This window comes from Somniosus microcephalus, chromosome 1 (assembly GCF_052327205.1).
Source record: "Somniosus microcephalus isolate GS21.2 chromosome 1, FLI_Smic_1.0, whole genome shotgun sequence".
Taxonomy (NCBI): domain Eukaryota; kingdom Metazoa; phylum Chordata; class Chondrichthyes; order Squaliformes; family Somniosidae; genus Somniosus; species Somniosus microcephalus.
In genome coordinates, this window is record NC_140987.1 from 460,919,128 (window position 1) to 460,935,253 (window position 16,126).

At 48.1% G+C, this 16,126-nt stretch overlaps 1 protein-coding gene across 1 annotated transcript in view; it reads left to right on the plus strand.

Annotated features, from left to right (window-relative positions):
* Positions 1-16,126, plus strand: part of arhgef6 (Rac/Cdc42 guanine nucleotide exchange factor (GEF) 6) — a 250,895-nt gene that overhangs the window by 170,579 nt on the left and 64,190 nt on the right. The window contains 5 exon segments of the mRNA XM_086002290.1: positions 598-737; positions 2,633-2,827; positions 3,309-3,329; positions 3,725-3,818; positions 6,200-6,289. Of these exon segments, the coding sequence (XP_085858416.1) occupies positions 598-737; positions 2,633-2,827; positions 3,309-3,329; positions 3,725-3,818; positions 6,200-6,289 (540 nt within the window).

The window sequence follows — 16,126 nt, forward strand, 5'->3', positions numbered from 1 at the left end:
TCAGTACTGCCCCTCCGACAGTGCGGCGCTCCCTCAGTACTGACACTCCGACAGTGCAGCGCTCCCTCAGTACTGCCCCTCCGACAGTGCGGCGCTCCCTCTGTACTGCCCCTCCAACAGTGCAGCGCTCCCTCAGTACTGCCCCTCCGACAGTGCGGCGCTCCCTCTGTACTGCCCCTCCAACAGTGCAGCGCTCCCTCAGTACTGACACTCCGACAGTGCAGCGCTCCCTCAGTACTGCCCCTCCGACAGTGCGGCGCTCCCTCTGTACTGCCCCTCCGACAGTGCGGCGCTCCCTCTGTACTGCCCCTCCGACAGTGCGGCGCTCCCTCTGTACTGCCCCTCCGACAGTGCGGCGCTCCCTCAGTACCGCCCCTCCGACAGTGCAGTGCTCCCTCAGTACCGCACGGGGAGTGTCGGCTTGAACTCACGACCTCCTGACTCGGAGGCGAGTGTGCTATCCACTGAGCCACGGCTGGCACTATATATATTACGACATGCCTTCAAAAGAAAATTGTTCCCTTTAAGAAATAAAGTGATAATGAAACTTTTTCAATGTAGAAAATACTTTAAATCTGATTCACATTTGTAACACAGGTAATATGATTGAACGGATTCAGGTGTCCTGCAACACTAGTCAGGAACTGCAGGACTGGGTAGAAAACCTACTGATGTTGACCAAAGGCACAGTCCCTGGGAATACAACCAGCAAACCACTGCCTGTGACAGCGCAGCCAGTAAGGATCCGTTAGTTACCTGATTATTTGTACAATGCATGGACTGCAAAAACTATTTTTGCTAACTGGTTCCTAACCCGCTTACAACAATAGTTAACTAGTTATGGTAAGGTGAAAATGTTTGCAGTTGTTATATTACGGAGTTCATCTCTCTCTTGGTTAACACAATTGTAACATTCTCATGGTTTGTAAGCGTTTAGTTTATACTAGATTAACCCATTAAAAAAAATTCCTTTTAAGGTATTCAATACACTAGATTGGTGTTGTGAATATTGATGGGACTTCCCAGTTTAAAATGAGACCGAACGGATTTTCATTTTATTCAATATTCGCGACAGTTGATTGAAGCCCCGATCAAAGTGTCTGTCGGCCTGGATTGACAAATCCAGAGTTTTGTCTCCATTTCCATCTAACCTTAGCTCCACACACCTGGACAGGCTGCCTTATTGGAGGGAACTGACCAGCTGGATGATGTAGAGACTGAGGATGAGTCTGGGGAGTCTGTGGGTTCGGTGGGGGCACCGTGAATGAAGCTGAACGTCAAACTCCCCACTGTATGATATCGGAGATATTTGGGCAGGATTTGGTTGTCAGCAACAATAACAACAACTTGCATTTATACAGCGTCTTTATCAGAGTAAAAAGTCCCAAGGATCTTCACAGGATCGATTATCAGACAAAGGTTGACACCCAGCTAAAGAAGGAGCCATTAGGACAGGCGACCACCTCCAGCCCTACAACCCTCTGTGACCTCTGCACTCCTCTAATTCTGACTTCTTGTTTATGCCCGAATTTCTTAACCCCACCAATGGCGGCCGTGCCTTCAGCTGCCTGGGCCCCGAGCTCTGAAATTCCCCCCCTGAACCTCTCCGCCTCCCTCTCCTCCTTTAGGACACTCCTTAAAAACCCACCTCTTTGACCAAGCTTTTAGTCACCTGTCCCATCCCCTTCTTTGGCTCCCGTGGAGCCCCTTGGGACATTTTCCTATGTTAAAGGCGCTATATAAATGCAAGTTGGTGTTGTTGATGCCTAGGATTTTAAATATTTGAGGAGCAGATGCGAAACGATTTGTGGTGCAATTTGGGAGCGTGGTGCTCCCATTGTGCTCTGTGTCTGTGGGGATCAGCGCACAGTGATTGTGTGACAGAAATAGGCAAAGCCCCTCCTTTATCCACGGGAACCCCCAGATCCACCGCTGGATTCTAAGATTGAGAGCATCTTCCAGACGCAGGTTCAAAGCCCCCAGGGGTAGTTTCAGCGGGAGGGACAGTTTTGCATGTGGAAGCTGTAAGATATCTGTGGTATCGCACAGTCGATCTGTTGAAGACAAGCCTCCTGGTCAGCTCCAGAAAACCAGCCCCAACCGACTTGCTGCTGCATTCGACGTTGACATCTCACGGCCATTAATGAATCGAGAGAAATTTGTTCCGGCCCAGATTTAAATTGTGTGTGTCCGTGTTGATGAGCAAAGGCATTGGGGAAGCTGGATAAACACACGAGGGAGAAAGGAATAGAAGGATTTGCTGATGGGGTGAGATGAAGAGGGGTGGGAGGAGGCTGGTGTGGAGCAGAAACACCGGCACGGACCATTTGGGCCGAATGGCCTGTTTCTGTGCTGTACATTCGATGTAATTCTGTGCAACGTGTCAGGAATACTTGAAAAGGAGAACTTTGCAGAGCTCTTACAAAGAGCCGGCACAGGCCCAATGGGCCGAATGGCAGCCTCCTTCTCTGGTGTAGGATTCTGAGATGTTCTACCTGAAACTGCTTCTATTAAGTTACAACTGCTCCGATAGTCCCAGATGCTACTGAAATTAGTGAAACTATTGAAGTATTGGTACTCAATTTCTGAGTAATTGCAAAGAAAAATCTATTTCCGTCTCATTCCTACCCAGCAGCACGGGGAGAGCAAGCAGCCTCCAGCAACTCCGTCACATCAGCCCCTCGCTTACTCACCTCCCCAGTCTTACAGCACAACAGTGCAAAACCGAGGCCCCCTGGAACCTCCCAAACTCCCCAGGCCTTGGACTCTGAGCTGCCTGAGACCAGCGCCCCCGCTAAGGCCTTCAGCTGCGTTAGGTTGTAAGGAGGTACGTGTTTCGTGCGCAAGGCACAACGTTTTAAAGATAAAAAGGCTTGCAAGCTAAATAGAACGTAACCCCTTAGTATTTGTATTGGTCCTGTGTGGGTCCAGCTTAATTAGACCAATCGGCATTGTCGATGCACACACAATTACTTGACATCTGTTTATAATGAACCCCCTTTTCCCCAAATTGTTAAATCTTGATGCCCTGGTTAACATTTGCTGCTATTTTTTTTTAATTGTTATTTATGACAAACAGAAATGATCTTAAATGTGCATGACACTATTACTGCATTCACTTGCATGGATAATAACCTTTTAGACTAATCTAAATGACTTGACTGGTGCACTGAAAGCACACTTAGCACTAATATAGATGATATTTTAATGATCTTTTATTATAGTGACTGAACTTTTCATATAATCAATCATCAATTTTTTTCTTCCACTTTCATCTTATCTTTCTTTCCCCATTTGTTACATTGTAGAGGATGTCTTATATTTTAAAGGTAAGGGGTAGATGAGCAACTTTTCTCCTAGTTTGTGGTGTGTGCATGCTTGCGATGTAACAGCTCACTTGCTGTCTTACCACTTCCTTCACTTGCTTACCTTAATGCATTTAAGACGTTCGTAAGATTTGTACGTAAACTGCACTTAATCTTCTTCCAATATTTGAGACCAACGCGATTCTTCTGACTAAACTGTGTAGACGCAGAAAAACGTGTTTGGTCTCCCAACATTGCAACTAACCAGCGAAGCACGAGCTCTCTCCAACCCGGCAAAGCTCTGGCATGTCTGCTTCTCAATTCTTATCACAACTGAATTGTTTGAGAAAAATTATTGTGCTGCTTAAAAAAAAAAACAAAGATTGTAACCAACTGTTGGGTGGTTTCCTATTGCGCAGGATTCCAGTAAGAGCCCCAAAGCTGTGAAGAAGTTTCTAACCAAGCGAAAAACCGAACGGAAAACATCGGACGATGAGTTTATTCTGCGGAAAAGTAAGCTGATTCCTCCCGTAAACTTTGCTGCTTTTACCGATCCCTGTCTGGGGAACTATGCAAACTAGGTCCATTACTATTTTTGCCAAATTCCCTTGTGTTTTTTGGGAGGGTAGGGTTTGATTTTTTGTCCCCTCTGATATTTGACGCTAAAAATAGAACCTGAACAACACCCGCAAAAAACCCCGCGATTTCAGCATCGGGGCTGAGGGACTCGCTCGCTATCGCAGGAGAACAGCTGAGCAGATCAGACCTCCCTGAACTGACGAAGGGTTTCGACCTGAAACATTGACTCTGTTTCTCTCTCCACGGATGTTGCCGGGCCTGCTGAGTGTTTCCAGCGTGTTCTGTTGTGATTTCTCCCTGAACTGATGGTACATCGCACCAGTCGCACCAGTCGCACAAACATGTTGGCAAGACGGACAAGTTCAGGCAACCGTCTGCCCCCCTTAAACCTCTGCCGCCCTCCCTAACTAACGACTGCGCTCCCCCTCCCGCTCCCACACTCCCGTTCTCCATTCTGGGGTGCAGTAGCTTTATTCAGTTTGCAGAAGCACAGTCCCTTTTAATTATATTGTCAGGCAAATTGTAACATCCGTTGCAGACAGTGAGCTGGTGATTTGCTTTTAATTGAACGGATTGTAATCTGTGAGACCAGTGTTTCTGTACCCAGAAACCAGCTTTGATTGTGGTGGAGTGTGATGGAACACTCTCCACTTGCCTGGATGAGTGCAGCTCCAACAACACTCAAGAAGCTCGACACCATCCAGGACAAAGCAGCCCCACTTGATTGGCACCCCATCCACCAGCTTAAACATTCACTCCCTCCACCACCGGTGCACCGTGGCTGCTGTGTGTACCATCCACAAGATGCACTGCAGAAACTCGTTCTGCGGTACTGATGGATATCTGTTACAATGAAGGATACAAACATATTGAAACTTTAAAACAAATTAAATATGCTGAGATTTAAATAAATGTAGAGAAATTTATTTTCAGTTGTATTCTTTCCACAAAGTGATTTGCAATAAAGATTTTATAAAATCTTTGAACGTGATTTCCATAGATAACGTTGGAGTTAGATACAACAGTTAGGGCTTTGTGGTGACATCTTGAAGCAAATGTTCGGGTCTGTGTCCGCCCCCCCCACCCCCGGCTCTGTGTCCGCCCCCCCCCCCCCCCCGGCTCTGTGTCCGCCCCCCCCCCCCCCCCGGCTCTGTGTCCGCCCCCCCCCCCCCCGGCTCTGTGTCCGCCCCCTCGGCTCTGTGTCCGCGCCCCCCCCCCCCGGCTCTGTGTCCGCCCCCCCCCCCCCGGCTCTGTGTCCGCCCCCCCCCCCCCCCCGGCTCTGTGTCCGCCCCCCCCCCCCCCCGGCTCTGTGTCCGCCCCCTCGGCTCTGTGTCCGCGCCCCCCCCCCCCCCCGCCCCGGGTCTGTGTCCGCCCCCCCCACCCCCGGCTCTGTGTCCGCCCCCCCCCCCCCCCCCGGCTCTGTGTCCGCCCCCCCCCCCCCGGCTCTGTGTCCGCCCCCCCCCCCCCCCCCCGGCTCTGTGTCCGCCCCCTCGGCTCTGTGTCCGCCCCCCCCACCCCCGGCTCTGTGTCCGCCCCCCCCCCCCCACCGGCTCTGTGTCCGCCCCCCCCCCCCCCCCCCGGCTCTGTGTCCGCCCCCTCGGCTCTGTGTCCGCGCCCCCCCCCGCCCCGGGTCTGTGTCCGCCCCCCCCACCCCCGGCTCTGTGTCCGCCCCCTCGGCTCTGTGTCCGCGCCCCCCCCCCCCCCCCCCGCCCCGGGTCTGTGTCTGTCCCCCCCAGGTCTGTGTCGCTGGATGTATTTCGGGGAGTGTACAGTATACGTGCGTGTCACGCAGCCTGTGGTGGGGCAATGATTTAAAAAACTATTTATTCTCAATCCAAAATTTACAGTAAATGGGCAGTGATTTGAAGTTCTTCTGTTAAAGGGCAAAGTGGTGGAATTCTGATACATTAAAGAAAGGACTTGCATTTCTATAGCGCCTTTCACATCCTCGGAACGTCCCAAAGCGCTTTACAGCCAATGAAGTGTAGTCACTGTTGTAATGTCGGAAACGCGGCAGCCAATTTACGCACAACAAGCTCCCACAAACAACAATGTGACCATTCAGTAACACATTTGGGGATTTTAAACTGGAGAAGCAATTTAATTTTCAGCAGTCAGCATCCCAGCAACCATCTGCCCAGTTGTCACACGCACTTGTCGTCGAGGTAACTTTTAAAATGCCAGACTTGGGGACGAATCTTGCTCCGCCTGCACCGATTTGAAAGCTCGAGTTTACGCTCTGTCAGGTCAATTCTGAGGTCTTAAACCCTCGACACGAAAAACCAGCAGACAATTTTTATCTTTGTTTCTCACAGGTACAGCGGCCCTGGAAGAAGATGCCCAGATCCTTAAAGTCATAGAGGCCTACTGCACGAGTGCAAACCTACAACAGACTCATAGTTCGGGCAAGTGACAACACAGTGCCGTGCAGTGATTAATAACTTCTAATTATATTTATGGGTTGCCCAAGCAGTTGGTTTTTGCGGAGTTGGGTGTTTTTTTTTTTAGTTGCACTGATGCATTTTTTAAAAACTTATGAATGACTTGTTTTTAATTACAGTACAAATGTGAAGTGTGAATAAAATTACACTTGGGAGCTGTGATGTAAGAGGCTTTAAACCCACTCAGCCATTGAACTCGTTCCATCGTTAGACCATCGCTGCTGCAAAAATTATATATCATAAGCAGCGCTGAATGTTATCAATGATGGTAATTAATGGGGGATGCAGGGATACAGAATTTTACCAATTCTTTATAGAATCATAGAAATTTACAGCACAGAAGAAGGCCATTCGGCCCATCGTGTCCGTGCCGGCCGAAAAAGAGCTCTCCAGCCTAATCCCGCTCTCCAGCCTAATCCCGCTCTCCAGCTCTTGGTCCGTAGCCCTGTGGGTTACGGCACTTCAAGCGCATCTCCAAGTACTTTTTAAATGTGGTGAGGGTTCCTGCCTCTACCACCCTTCCAGGCAGTGCATTCCAGACCCCCACCACCCTCTGGGTGAAGAAATTTCCCCTCAAATCCCCTCTAATCCTCCGACCAATTACTTTAAATCTGTGCACCCTGGTTATTGACCCTTCTGCTAAGGGAAATAGGTCCTTCCTATCCACTCTATCTAGGCCCCTCGTAATTTTATACACCTCAATTAAATCTCCCCTCAGCCTCCTCTGTTCCAAAGAAAACAACCCCAGCCTCTCCAATCTTTCCTCCTAGCTAAAATTCCCCAACCCAGGCAACATCCTGGTAAATCTCCTCTGTACCCTCTCTAGTGCAATCACATCCTTCCTGTAATGTGGTGACCAGAACTTTCTTGCTGTAAACCTCGGGGGGTATACCAATATAATTTGACAGCAGTAAGTGGTTCCTCATTTTTTTTTGGCCAGGCCAAACAGCAACAAAGACTCCCGTTGCCTCAGTTCCTCACTAGCTATGGACATGGTGCCAGTAAGTGTTGCATTTACACGGAGTTACTGGTGTGCGTTTGAGCAGAACACTGATTGAAGCTGTCTCCTGTTTCAGGGTGAGTTCTGTACACGGGGTACAAGTATGGACAGTGCTCCCCTCCTACATAGAAACATAGAAGATAGGAGTAGGCCATTCGGTCTGTCCAGTCCTGCCAGAATTTTATAAGTTTCAATGAGATCCCCTCTCATTCTTCTAAACTCCAGTGAGTACAAGCCCAATCGACCCAATCTCTCCTCATACGTCATTCCTGCCATCCCAGGTATCAGCCTGGTGAACCTTCGCTGAACTCCTTCCATGGCAAGAATATCTTTCCTCAGATAAGGCGACCAAAACTGCACACAATACTCAAGGTGTGGTCTCACCAAGGCCCTGTACAACTGCAGCAAGACATCCTTGTTCCTGTACGATTGGATGCATACTGGAGCGTTCACGATGCTCAGGACATCGTGAATAGCACGTTTACGGAGTTGGACACACCGCAGGTAGAGGTTGGACAGGAAGAAAGGGAACGGGTGACCAACAGGCAGAGTACTAGGCGCAGGCAGGTAGTGCAGGGGTCCCCTGTGGCCATCCCCCTCTCCAACAGATACGCCACTTTGGGTACTGTTGGGGGGGATGGCTTATCAGAGGAAGGCAGCAGCAGCCAACTTCCTGGCACCAGGTGTGGCTCTGCTGCACAGAATGGGAGGAAAAAGAGGGGTAGAGCTATAGTAATAGGGGATTCTATTGTAAGGGGAATAGATAGGTGTTTCTGCGGCCGCAAACGAGACTCCAGGATGGTGTGTTGCCTCCCTGGTACAAGGGTCAAGGATGTCTCCAAACGGCTGCAGAACATCTTGGAAGGGGAGGGTGAACAGCCAGTTGTTGTGGTGCATATAGGCACCAACGATATAGGTAAAAAGCGGGATGAGGTCCTAAAAGCGGAATATAAGGAGTTAGGAGATAAATTAAAAAACAGGACCTCAAAGGTAGTAATCTCAGGATTGCTACCAGTGCCACGTGCTAGTCAGAGTAGAAAGAGAAGGATACTTCAGATGAATACGTGGCTAGAGGAATGGTGCCGGGGGAGGGATTCAAGTTCCTGGGACATTGGAACCGGTTCTGGGGAAGGTGGGACCAGTTCAAACCGGACGGTCTGCACCTGGGCAGGGCCGGGACCGATGTCCTAGGGGGAGTGTTTGCTAGTGCTGTGGGGGAGGGTTTAAACTAAAATGGCAGGGGGTTGGGAGCCTGAGCAGGGAGACAGAGGAAAGGGAAACAAGGATAAAAGCAAAAGATAGGAAGGAGAAAAACAAAAGTGGCAGTCAGAGAAATCAACGGTTTAAATCAAAAATGGCCACAGTAAATAATAATTCTAATAGGTCTAAGAACGTTAAAAAAACAAGCCTGAAGACTTTGTGTCTTAATGCGAGGAGCATTTGTAATAAGGTGGATGAATTGGCTGCGCAAATAGAAGTAAACAAATACGATTTGGTTGGGATTACGGAAACGTGGCTCAAGGAAGGCCAGGACTGGGAACTCAACATCCAGGGGTATTCGATATTCAGGAAAGATAGGCAAAAAGGAAAGGGAGGAGGGCTAGCATTACTGGTTAAAGAAGGGATTAACACAATTGTAATGAAGGATATTAGCTCTGATGAGGTGGAATCTGTATGGGTAGAATTGAGAAATACTAAGGGGAAAAAAACGTTAGTGGTATAGAGACCTCCAAACAGTAAGGCGGAGGTTGGGGATGGCATTAAAAGGGAAATTAAAGAAGCGTGCAATAAGGGCACAGTAGTCATCATGGGTGACTTTAATCTACATATAGATTGGGCCAACCAAATTAGTAACAATACTGTGGAGGAGGAATTCCTGGAGTGTTTACGGGATGGTTTCCTGGACCAATATGTCAAGGAACCAACCAGAGATCAGGCCATCTTAGACTGGGTATTATGTAACGAGAAAGGATTAATTAGCAATCTTGTTGTACGAGGCCCCTTGGGTCGGAGCGATCATAATATGATCGAATTCTTCATTAAGATGGAGAATGAAGTAGTTGACTCAGAGACTAGGGTCCTCAATTTAAATAAAGGAAACTACGATGGTCTGAGGAGCGAGTTGGGTAGGATTGATTGGGGAATGGCACTCAAAGGGTTGATGGTGGATAGGCAATGGCAAGCATTCAAAGACCGAATGGATGAGCTACAGAATTTGTTCATCCCAGTTTGGCATAAAAATAGAACAAAAAAGGTGACTCTACCGTGGCTAACAAGGGAAATTAGGGATAGCATAAGATCCAAGGAGAGGACATATAAATTGGCGAGAAAAAGCAATAATCCTGAGGATTGGGAGCAGTTTAGGATTCAACAAAGGAGGACAAAGGGATTAATTAAGAAAGGGAAAATAGAATATGAGAATAAGCTTGCTGGGATCGTAAAAACTGACTAAAAGCTTTTATAGATATGTGAAGAGAAAAAGATTGGTGAAGTCAAGCGTAGGTCCCTTGCAGTCAGAATCAGGGGAATTTATAATGGGGAACAAAGAAATGGCAGACCAACTAAATACATATTTTGGTTCTGTCTTCACAAAGGAGGACACAAATAACCTCCCAGAGATGCCGGGGAACATAGGGTCTGATGAAAGGGTGGAACTGAAAGAAATCAGTATTTGTAGGGAAATGGTGTTAGGAAATTTGATGGGACTGAAGGCTGATAAATCCCCAGGGCCTGATAATCTACATCCCAGGGTACTTAAGGAAGTGGCCCTAGAAATAGTAGATGCATTGCTGGTCATCTTCCAGAACTCGATAGACTCTGGAACAGTACCCATGGATTGGAGGGTAGCTAATGTTACCCCACTATTCAAAAAAGGTGGTAGAGAAAAAGCGGGGAATTATAGACCGGTAAGCCTGACATCGGTAGTGGGGAAAATGCTAGAGTCCATTATAAAAGATGTAATAGCAGAGCACTTGGAAAGCAGTGACAGGATCGGACGAAGTCAACATGGATTTACAAAAGGTAAATCATGCTTGACTAATCTACTTGAATTTTTTGAGGATGTAACTGGTAAAATAGATAAGGGAGAACCAGTGGATGTGGTGTATTTGGACTTTTAGAAGGCTTTCGATAAGGTCCCGCATAAGAGATTAGCGTGCAAAATTAAGGCACATGGGATTAGGGGCAAGGTATTGACTTGGATGGAGAACTGGTTGGCGGACAGAAAGCAAAGAGTTGGAATAAACGGGTCATTTTCCGAGTGGCAGGCAATGACTAGTGGGATACCGCAAGGATCGGTCCTAGGACCCCAGCTGTTCACAATATATATTAATGATCTGGACGAGGGAATTGGATGTAATATCTCCAAATTTGCAGACGACACAAAGCTGGGTGGGAGGGTATGCTGTGAGGAGGATGTCGTGAAACTCCAGTACGATTTGGACAGGTTGGGTGATTGGGCAGAAACATGGCAAATGCACTATAATGTGGATAAATGTGAGGTTATCCACTTTGGTGGCAAAAACAGGAAGGCAGATTATTATTTGAATGGCAATAGATTGGGAGAAGGGGAAGTGCAAAGAGACCTGGGTGTTCGTGTGCACCAGTCGCTGAAGGTAAGCATGCAGGTGCAGCAGGTGGTTAAGAAGGCAAATGGTATGTTGGCCTTTACAGTAGAGGACACTAAGAATATCCCAACACTGGACAAACAGGGGGCTATGGGGGGAGGAGCTAAACACGATCAAAATCACTAAGGAAGTGGTACTCGGTAAAATAATGGGACTCAAGGCGGATAAATCACCTGGACCTGATGGCTTACATCCTAGGGTCTTGAGGGAAGTGACGGTAGGGATTGTGGATGCATTGGTAATAATTTTCCAAAACTCCCTGGACTCAGCAAAGGTCCCGGCAGACTGGAAAACTGCTAATGTAACACCCTTATTTAGAAAGGGCAGTAGACAGAAGGCTGGAAACTATAGACCGGTTAGCCTAACATCTGTGGTAGGTAAAATTTTGGAGTCCATTATTAAGGAGACAGTAACAGGACATTTGGATAATCATAATTTAATAGGACAAAGTCAGCATGGTTTTATGAAGGGGAAGTCATGTTTGACAAATTTGCTGGAGTTCTTTGAGGAAGTAACATATAGGGTGGATAAAGGAGAACCAGTGGACGTAGTGTATTTAGACTTCCAAAAGGCATTTGACAAGGTGCCACACAAAAGATTATTGCTTAAGATAAAAAATCACGGGATTGGGGGTAATATTCTGGCATGGATAGAGGATTGGCTATCTAACAGAAGGCAGAGAGTTGGGATAAATGGTTCATTCTCAGACTGGCAATCAGTAACTAGTGGTGTTCCGCAGGGGTCAGTGCTGGGTCCCCAACTCTTTACAAGCTATATTAACGATTTGGAGGAGGGGACCGAGTGTAACATATCAAAGTTTGCAGATGATACAAAGATGGGAGGGAAAGTAGTGAGTGAGGAGGACATAAAAAACCTGCAAGGGGACATAGACAGGCTAAGTAAGTGGGCAGAGATTTGGCAGATGGAATACAATACTGGAAAGTGTGAGGTTATGCACTTTGGCAGGAAAAATTGTAGAGCAAGTTATTATCTTAATGGCAAGAAACTGGAAAGTACTGAAGTACAAAGGGATCTGGGGGTCCTGGTGCACGAAACTCAAAAGGTTAGTATGCAGGTGCAGCAAGTGATTAAGAAGGCCAATGGAATGTTGGCTTTCATTGCTAGGGGGATAGAATATAAAAATAGGGAGGTATTGCTTCAGTTGTACAAGGTATTGGTGAGACCGCACCTGGAATACTGCATACAGTTTTGGTGTCCATACTTAAGAAAAGACATACTTGCTCTCGAGTCAGTACAAAGAAGGTTCACTCGGTTAATCCCGGGGATGAGGGGATGGACATGTGAGGAGAGGTTGAGTAGATTGGGACTCTACTCATTGGAGTTCAGAAGAATGAAAGGCGATCTTATTGAAACATATAAGATTGTGAAGGGGTTGGATCGGGTGGATGCGGGGAGGATGTTCCCGATGATGGGTGAAACTAGAACTAGGGGGCATAGTCTTAGAATAAGGGGCTGCTCTTTCAAAACTGAGATGAGGAGGAACTACTTCACTCAGAGGGTGGTATGTCCATGGAATATGCTGCCCCAAAAAGCTGTAGAAGCTACATCATTACATAAATTTAAAACAGAAATAGACAGTTTCCTAGAAGTAAAGGGAATTAAGGGTTACGGGGAGCGGGCAGGAATTTGGACATGAGTCTAGGTTCGGATCGGACATGGCCCTGTGGGTAGCGGAGCGGGCCCAGGGGCCGTGTAGCCTGATCCTGCTCCTATTTCGTGTGTCTAATTCTGTTAGATTCAGGAGATAGTTCTGTGATAGTAGATTGGCGGTTAGGATCAGATCAGCCATGATCTTATTGAATGGCGGAGCAGGCTCGAGGGGCCGATTGGCCTACTCCTGCTCCTATTTCTTATGTTCTTATGTAGCGAGAGGGTTTGAGTACAGGAACAAGGATGTCTTGCTGCAGTTGTACAGGGCCTTGGTGAGACCGCACCTTGAGTATTGTGTGCAGTTTTGGTCGCCTTACCTGAGGAAGTACGTTCTTGCCATGGAAGGAGTGCAGCGAAGATCCACCAGGCCGATACCTGGGATGGCAGGAATGACGTATGAGGAGAGATTGTGTCGATTGGGCTTATACTCACTGGAGTTTAGAAGATTACGAGGGGATCTCATCGAAACCTATAAAATTCTGTCAGGCCTGGACAGACTAGATGCAGGAAGGATGTTTCTGATGGCCGGGGAGTCCAGAACCAGGGGTCATAGTCTAAGGATAAGGGGTAAGCCATTTAGGACTGAAATGAGGAGGAATTTCTTCACCCAGAGAGTGGTGAACCTGTGGAATTCTCTACCACAGAAGGCAGTTGAGGCCAGTTCATTAAATATATTCAAGAAAGAGTTGGATATATTTCTTAAGGCTAAAGGGATCAAGGGACATGGGGAGAAGGCAGTGACAGGGTACTGAATTTGGATGATCAGCCATGATCTCATTGAATGGCGCAGCAGGCTCGAATGGCCTACTCCTGCTCCTATCTTCTATGTTTCTATGTACTCAAACCCTCTCGCTACGAAGGCCAACATACCATTTGCCTTCTTAACCGCCTGCTGCACCTGCATGCTTACCTTCAGCGACTGGTGCACAAGGACACCTAGGTTAGAAATGGAACTGTGTCAGAGAGAGGAGCGAGGGGAGAGCATCTCTGCTCCCGAAACATTAACATTCAGTTTAGGCAATTACAGAACGTTGAGCACACTGCCACCTGGGTTTCACAGCGTGCTGGATTAACACTCCGTGTGAAGACTGCCTACTCCTGGACACTCTCTCTTTCACTCCTGAATCGAGGCCAGCTCTGGCTCCAGATTTGCACTGAAGTTTAGTGTTTTTGCAAAGCTGAAATTGCTTCATACCGACGCTAGACTTTGTATAAATCTTCCAGCTCACCCGAAGTGAAGTCTCGACCTTCCTTAATACAATCCCAGCGTGCTCCATTTCACAAATTCTGATAAATATTCCACACTTGCTACATAATAGTCAATATTTAGCGTATGAAACCTCGCTATCTTCAAATTAATCATAGTTACAGGTAGGGCTACAAAATTCCGGGAATTTTTAAAAGAGGAAACTTTCCATTGGAATTTTGAGTTTTTTTGCACACTGATGGTTTTTGTCTCTGACCCTTATTATCTTTGTCGTCAAAATAGACATACTGTTCCATACAAATAAAAACAGGCTTTCAAAACTTTAATAACAACAAGAAGACGCTGGAAAAACCCAGCAGGCCAGGCAACATCCGTGGAGAGCGAAACGGAGTCAACGTTTCAGGTCGAAGACCTTTCGTCAGAACCTGAAACGTTAACTCTTTCTCTCTCCACGGACGCTGCCCTGGCCTGCTGAGTTTTTCCAGCGTCTTCCGTTGTTATTTCGGATTTCCAGCATCCGCAGTATTTTGCTATCATTTCAAAACTTTATTTAGGTTATAATTTTGAACTTTATTGAACCCCCACAAAAAAGACCCATCTAAAAAGAGCGTCAGCTTATTTAGCCTGTAATTTGTCCTTATTTTGTCCCTTTGAGTCTTCTACTCAAGAGTCTTCTGAGTCTTCTACTCCTCATTGCTCCTCCTGATTCTCTGACTCTGGCTCTGACGTGTCCATTTCCTCCTCTGTGTCACTGTCTAGCTGTGTGGTGGACACTTCTGTATCTGGCTCAATAAGTTGTAGGTTCGCCCGGATAGCCACCAGTTTCTCCACTCTCTTGTTAGTCAGCCTGTTGCGCACCTTTGTATGCGTATTCCCAAAAAGTGACCAGTTTCGTTCAGAGGCCGCTGATGAAGGTGGGATTTGGAGTATCACAGATGCAATGGGTGACAGGCCTCAGATGCACAAAGTCCCTTCCACCAGGTATGTGCACTGATATGCTTGCATGATTCCCATATCCCGTTATGGAGATACCCTGTTGGTTGCCCTATTCACTCGGGTCCCAGATGCCCGGTTTCCCTCGCTGCCCCATTATCAGATCACACTTTCAGCAACTTGGTGGGCAAAATGTTTTGAGCTGAGGGACGCAGGGGCTAGCCTGGCTGAGGGCAGACGCTGTTAGATGACATACTTCAGTAAAATCTGACCCATTGTAGTCACCCGGTTAGTCCCTATTCCATATTTCAGCTGGGAACAAAAGCAAGGTCTTTTCTCTCTTGAAAAGGGAAGACTGAGAGAGGATATAATAGAAATTATTTCAATTATGAAAGATTTTGGACAAATTGGATCCAAGTAAACCGTTCTGCCATGCACTGAATTTAAGCCCAAGGGGTCATGTTTCCAAATTAAGGACAACAAAAAAAAATAGCAAATGCAGGAGGAACTTTTTTACTAAAAGGGCGGTGAGTTTGCGGAACAGATTACTGACACGGTGGGGCGGGGGCGGGGCGGGGGGGTGGGGCGGGTGGGGCGGGGGCGGGGCGGGGGGCGGGTGGGGGGGGGCGGGTGGGGGGCGGGTGGGGTGGGGCAGGGGGGGCGGGGGTGGGGTGGGGCGGGGGGGGCGGGGGGTGGTGGGGTGGGGCGGGGGGGTGGGGCGGGGGTGGGTGGGGCGGGGGTGGGTGGGGCGGGGTGGGGGGGATGGGGCGGGGGGGGTGGGGTGGAGCATGAAACCCATTAAAAGTTTCAAGAAGGAACCAGACAGGTTCTTGTCAACAAATGCTTTCAGGGTTATTAGAAATGTACCAAGGACCGCTGTGGATAGGAGGGTTAGATGGGCCGAAGGGAACAGTGGATAGGCGGGGTAGATGGGCCGAAGGGAATGTGTGGATAGGAGGGGTAGATGGGCCGAAGGGAACAGTGGATAGGCGGGGTAGATGGGCTGAAGGGAACAGTGGATAGGAGGGTTAGATGGGCCGAAGGGAACAGTGGATAGGAGGGGTAGATGGGCCGAAGGGAACAGTGGATAGGAGGGTTAGATGGGCCGAAGGGAACAGTGGATAGGAGGAGTAGATGGGCCGAAGGGAACAGTGGATAGGAGGGGTAGATGGGCTGAAGGGAACAGTGGATAGGAGGGGTAGATGGGCCGAAGGGAACAGTGGATAGGAGGGGTAGATGGGCCGAAGGGAACAGTGGATAGGAGGGGTAGATGGGCCGAAGGGAACAGTGGATAGGCGGGGTAGATGGGCCGAAGGGAACAGTGGATAGGAGGAGTAGATGGCCGAAGGGAACAGTGGATAGGA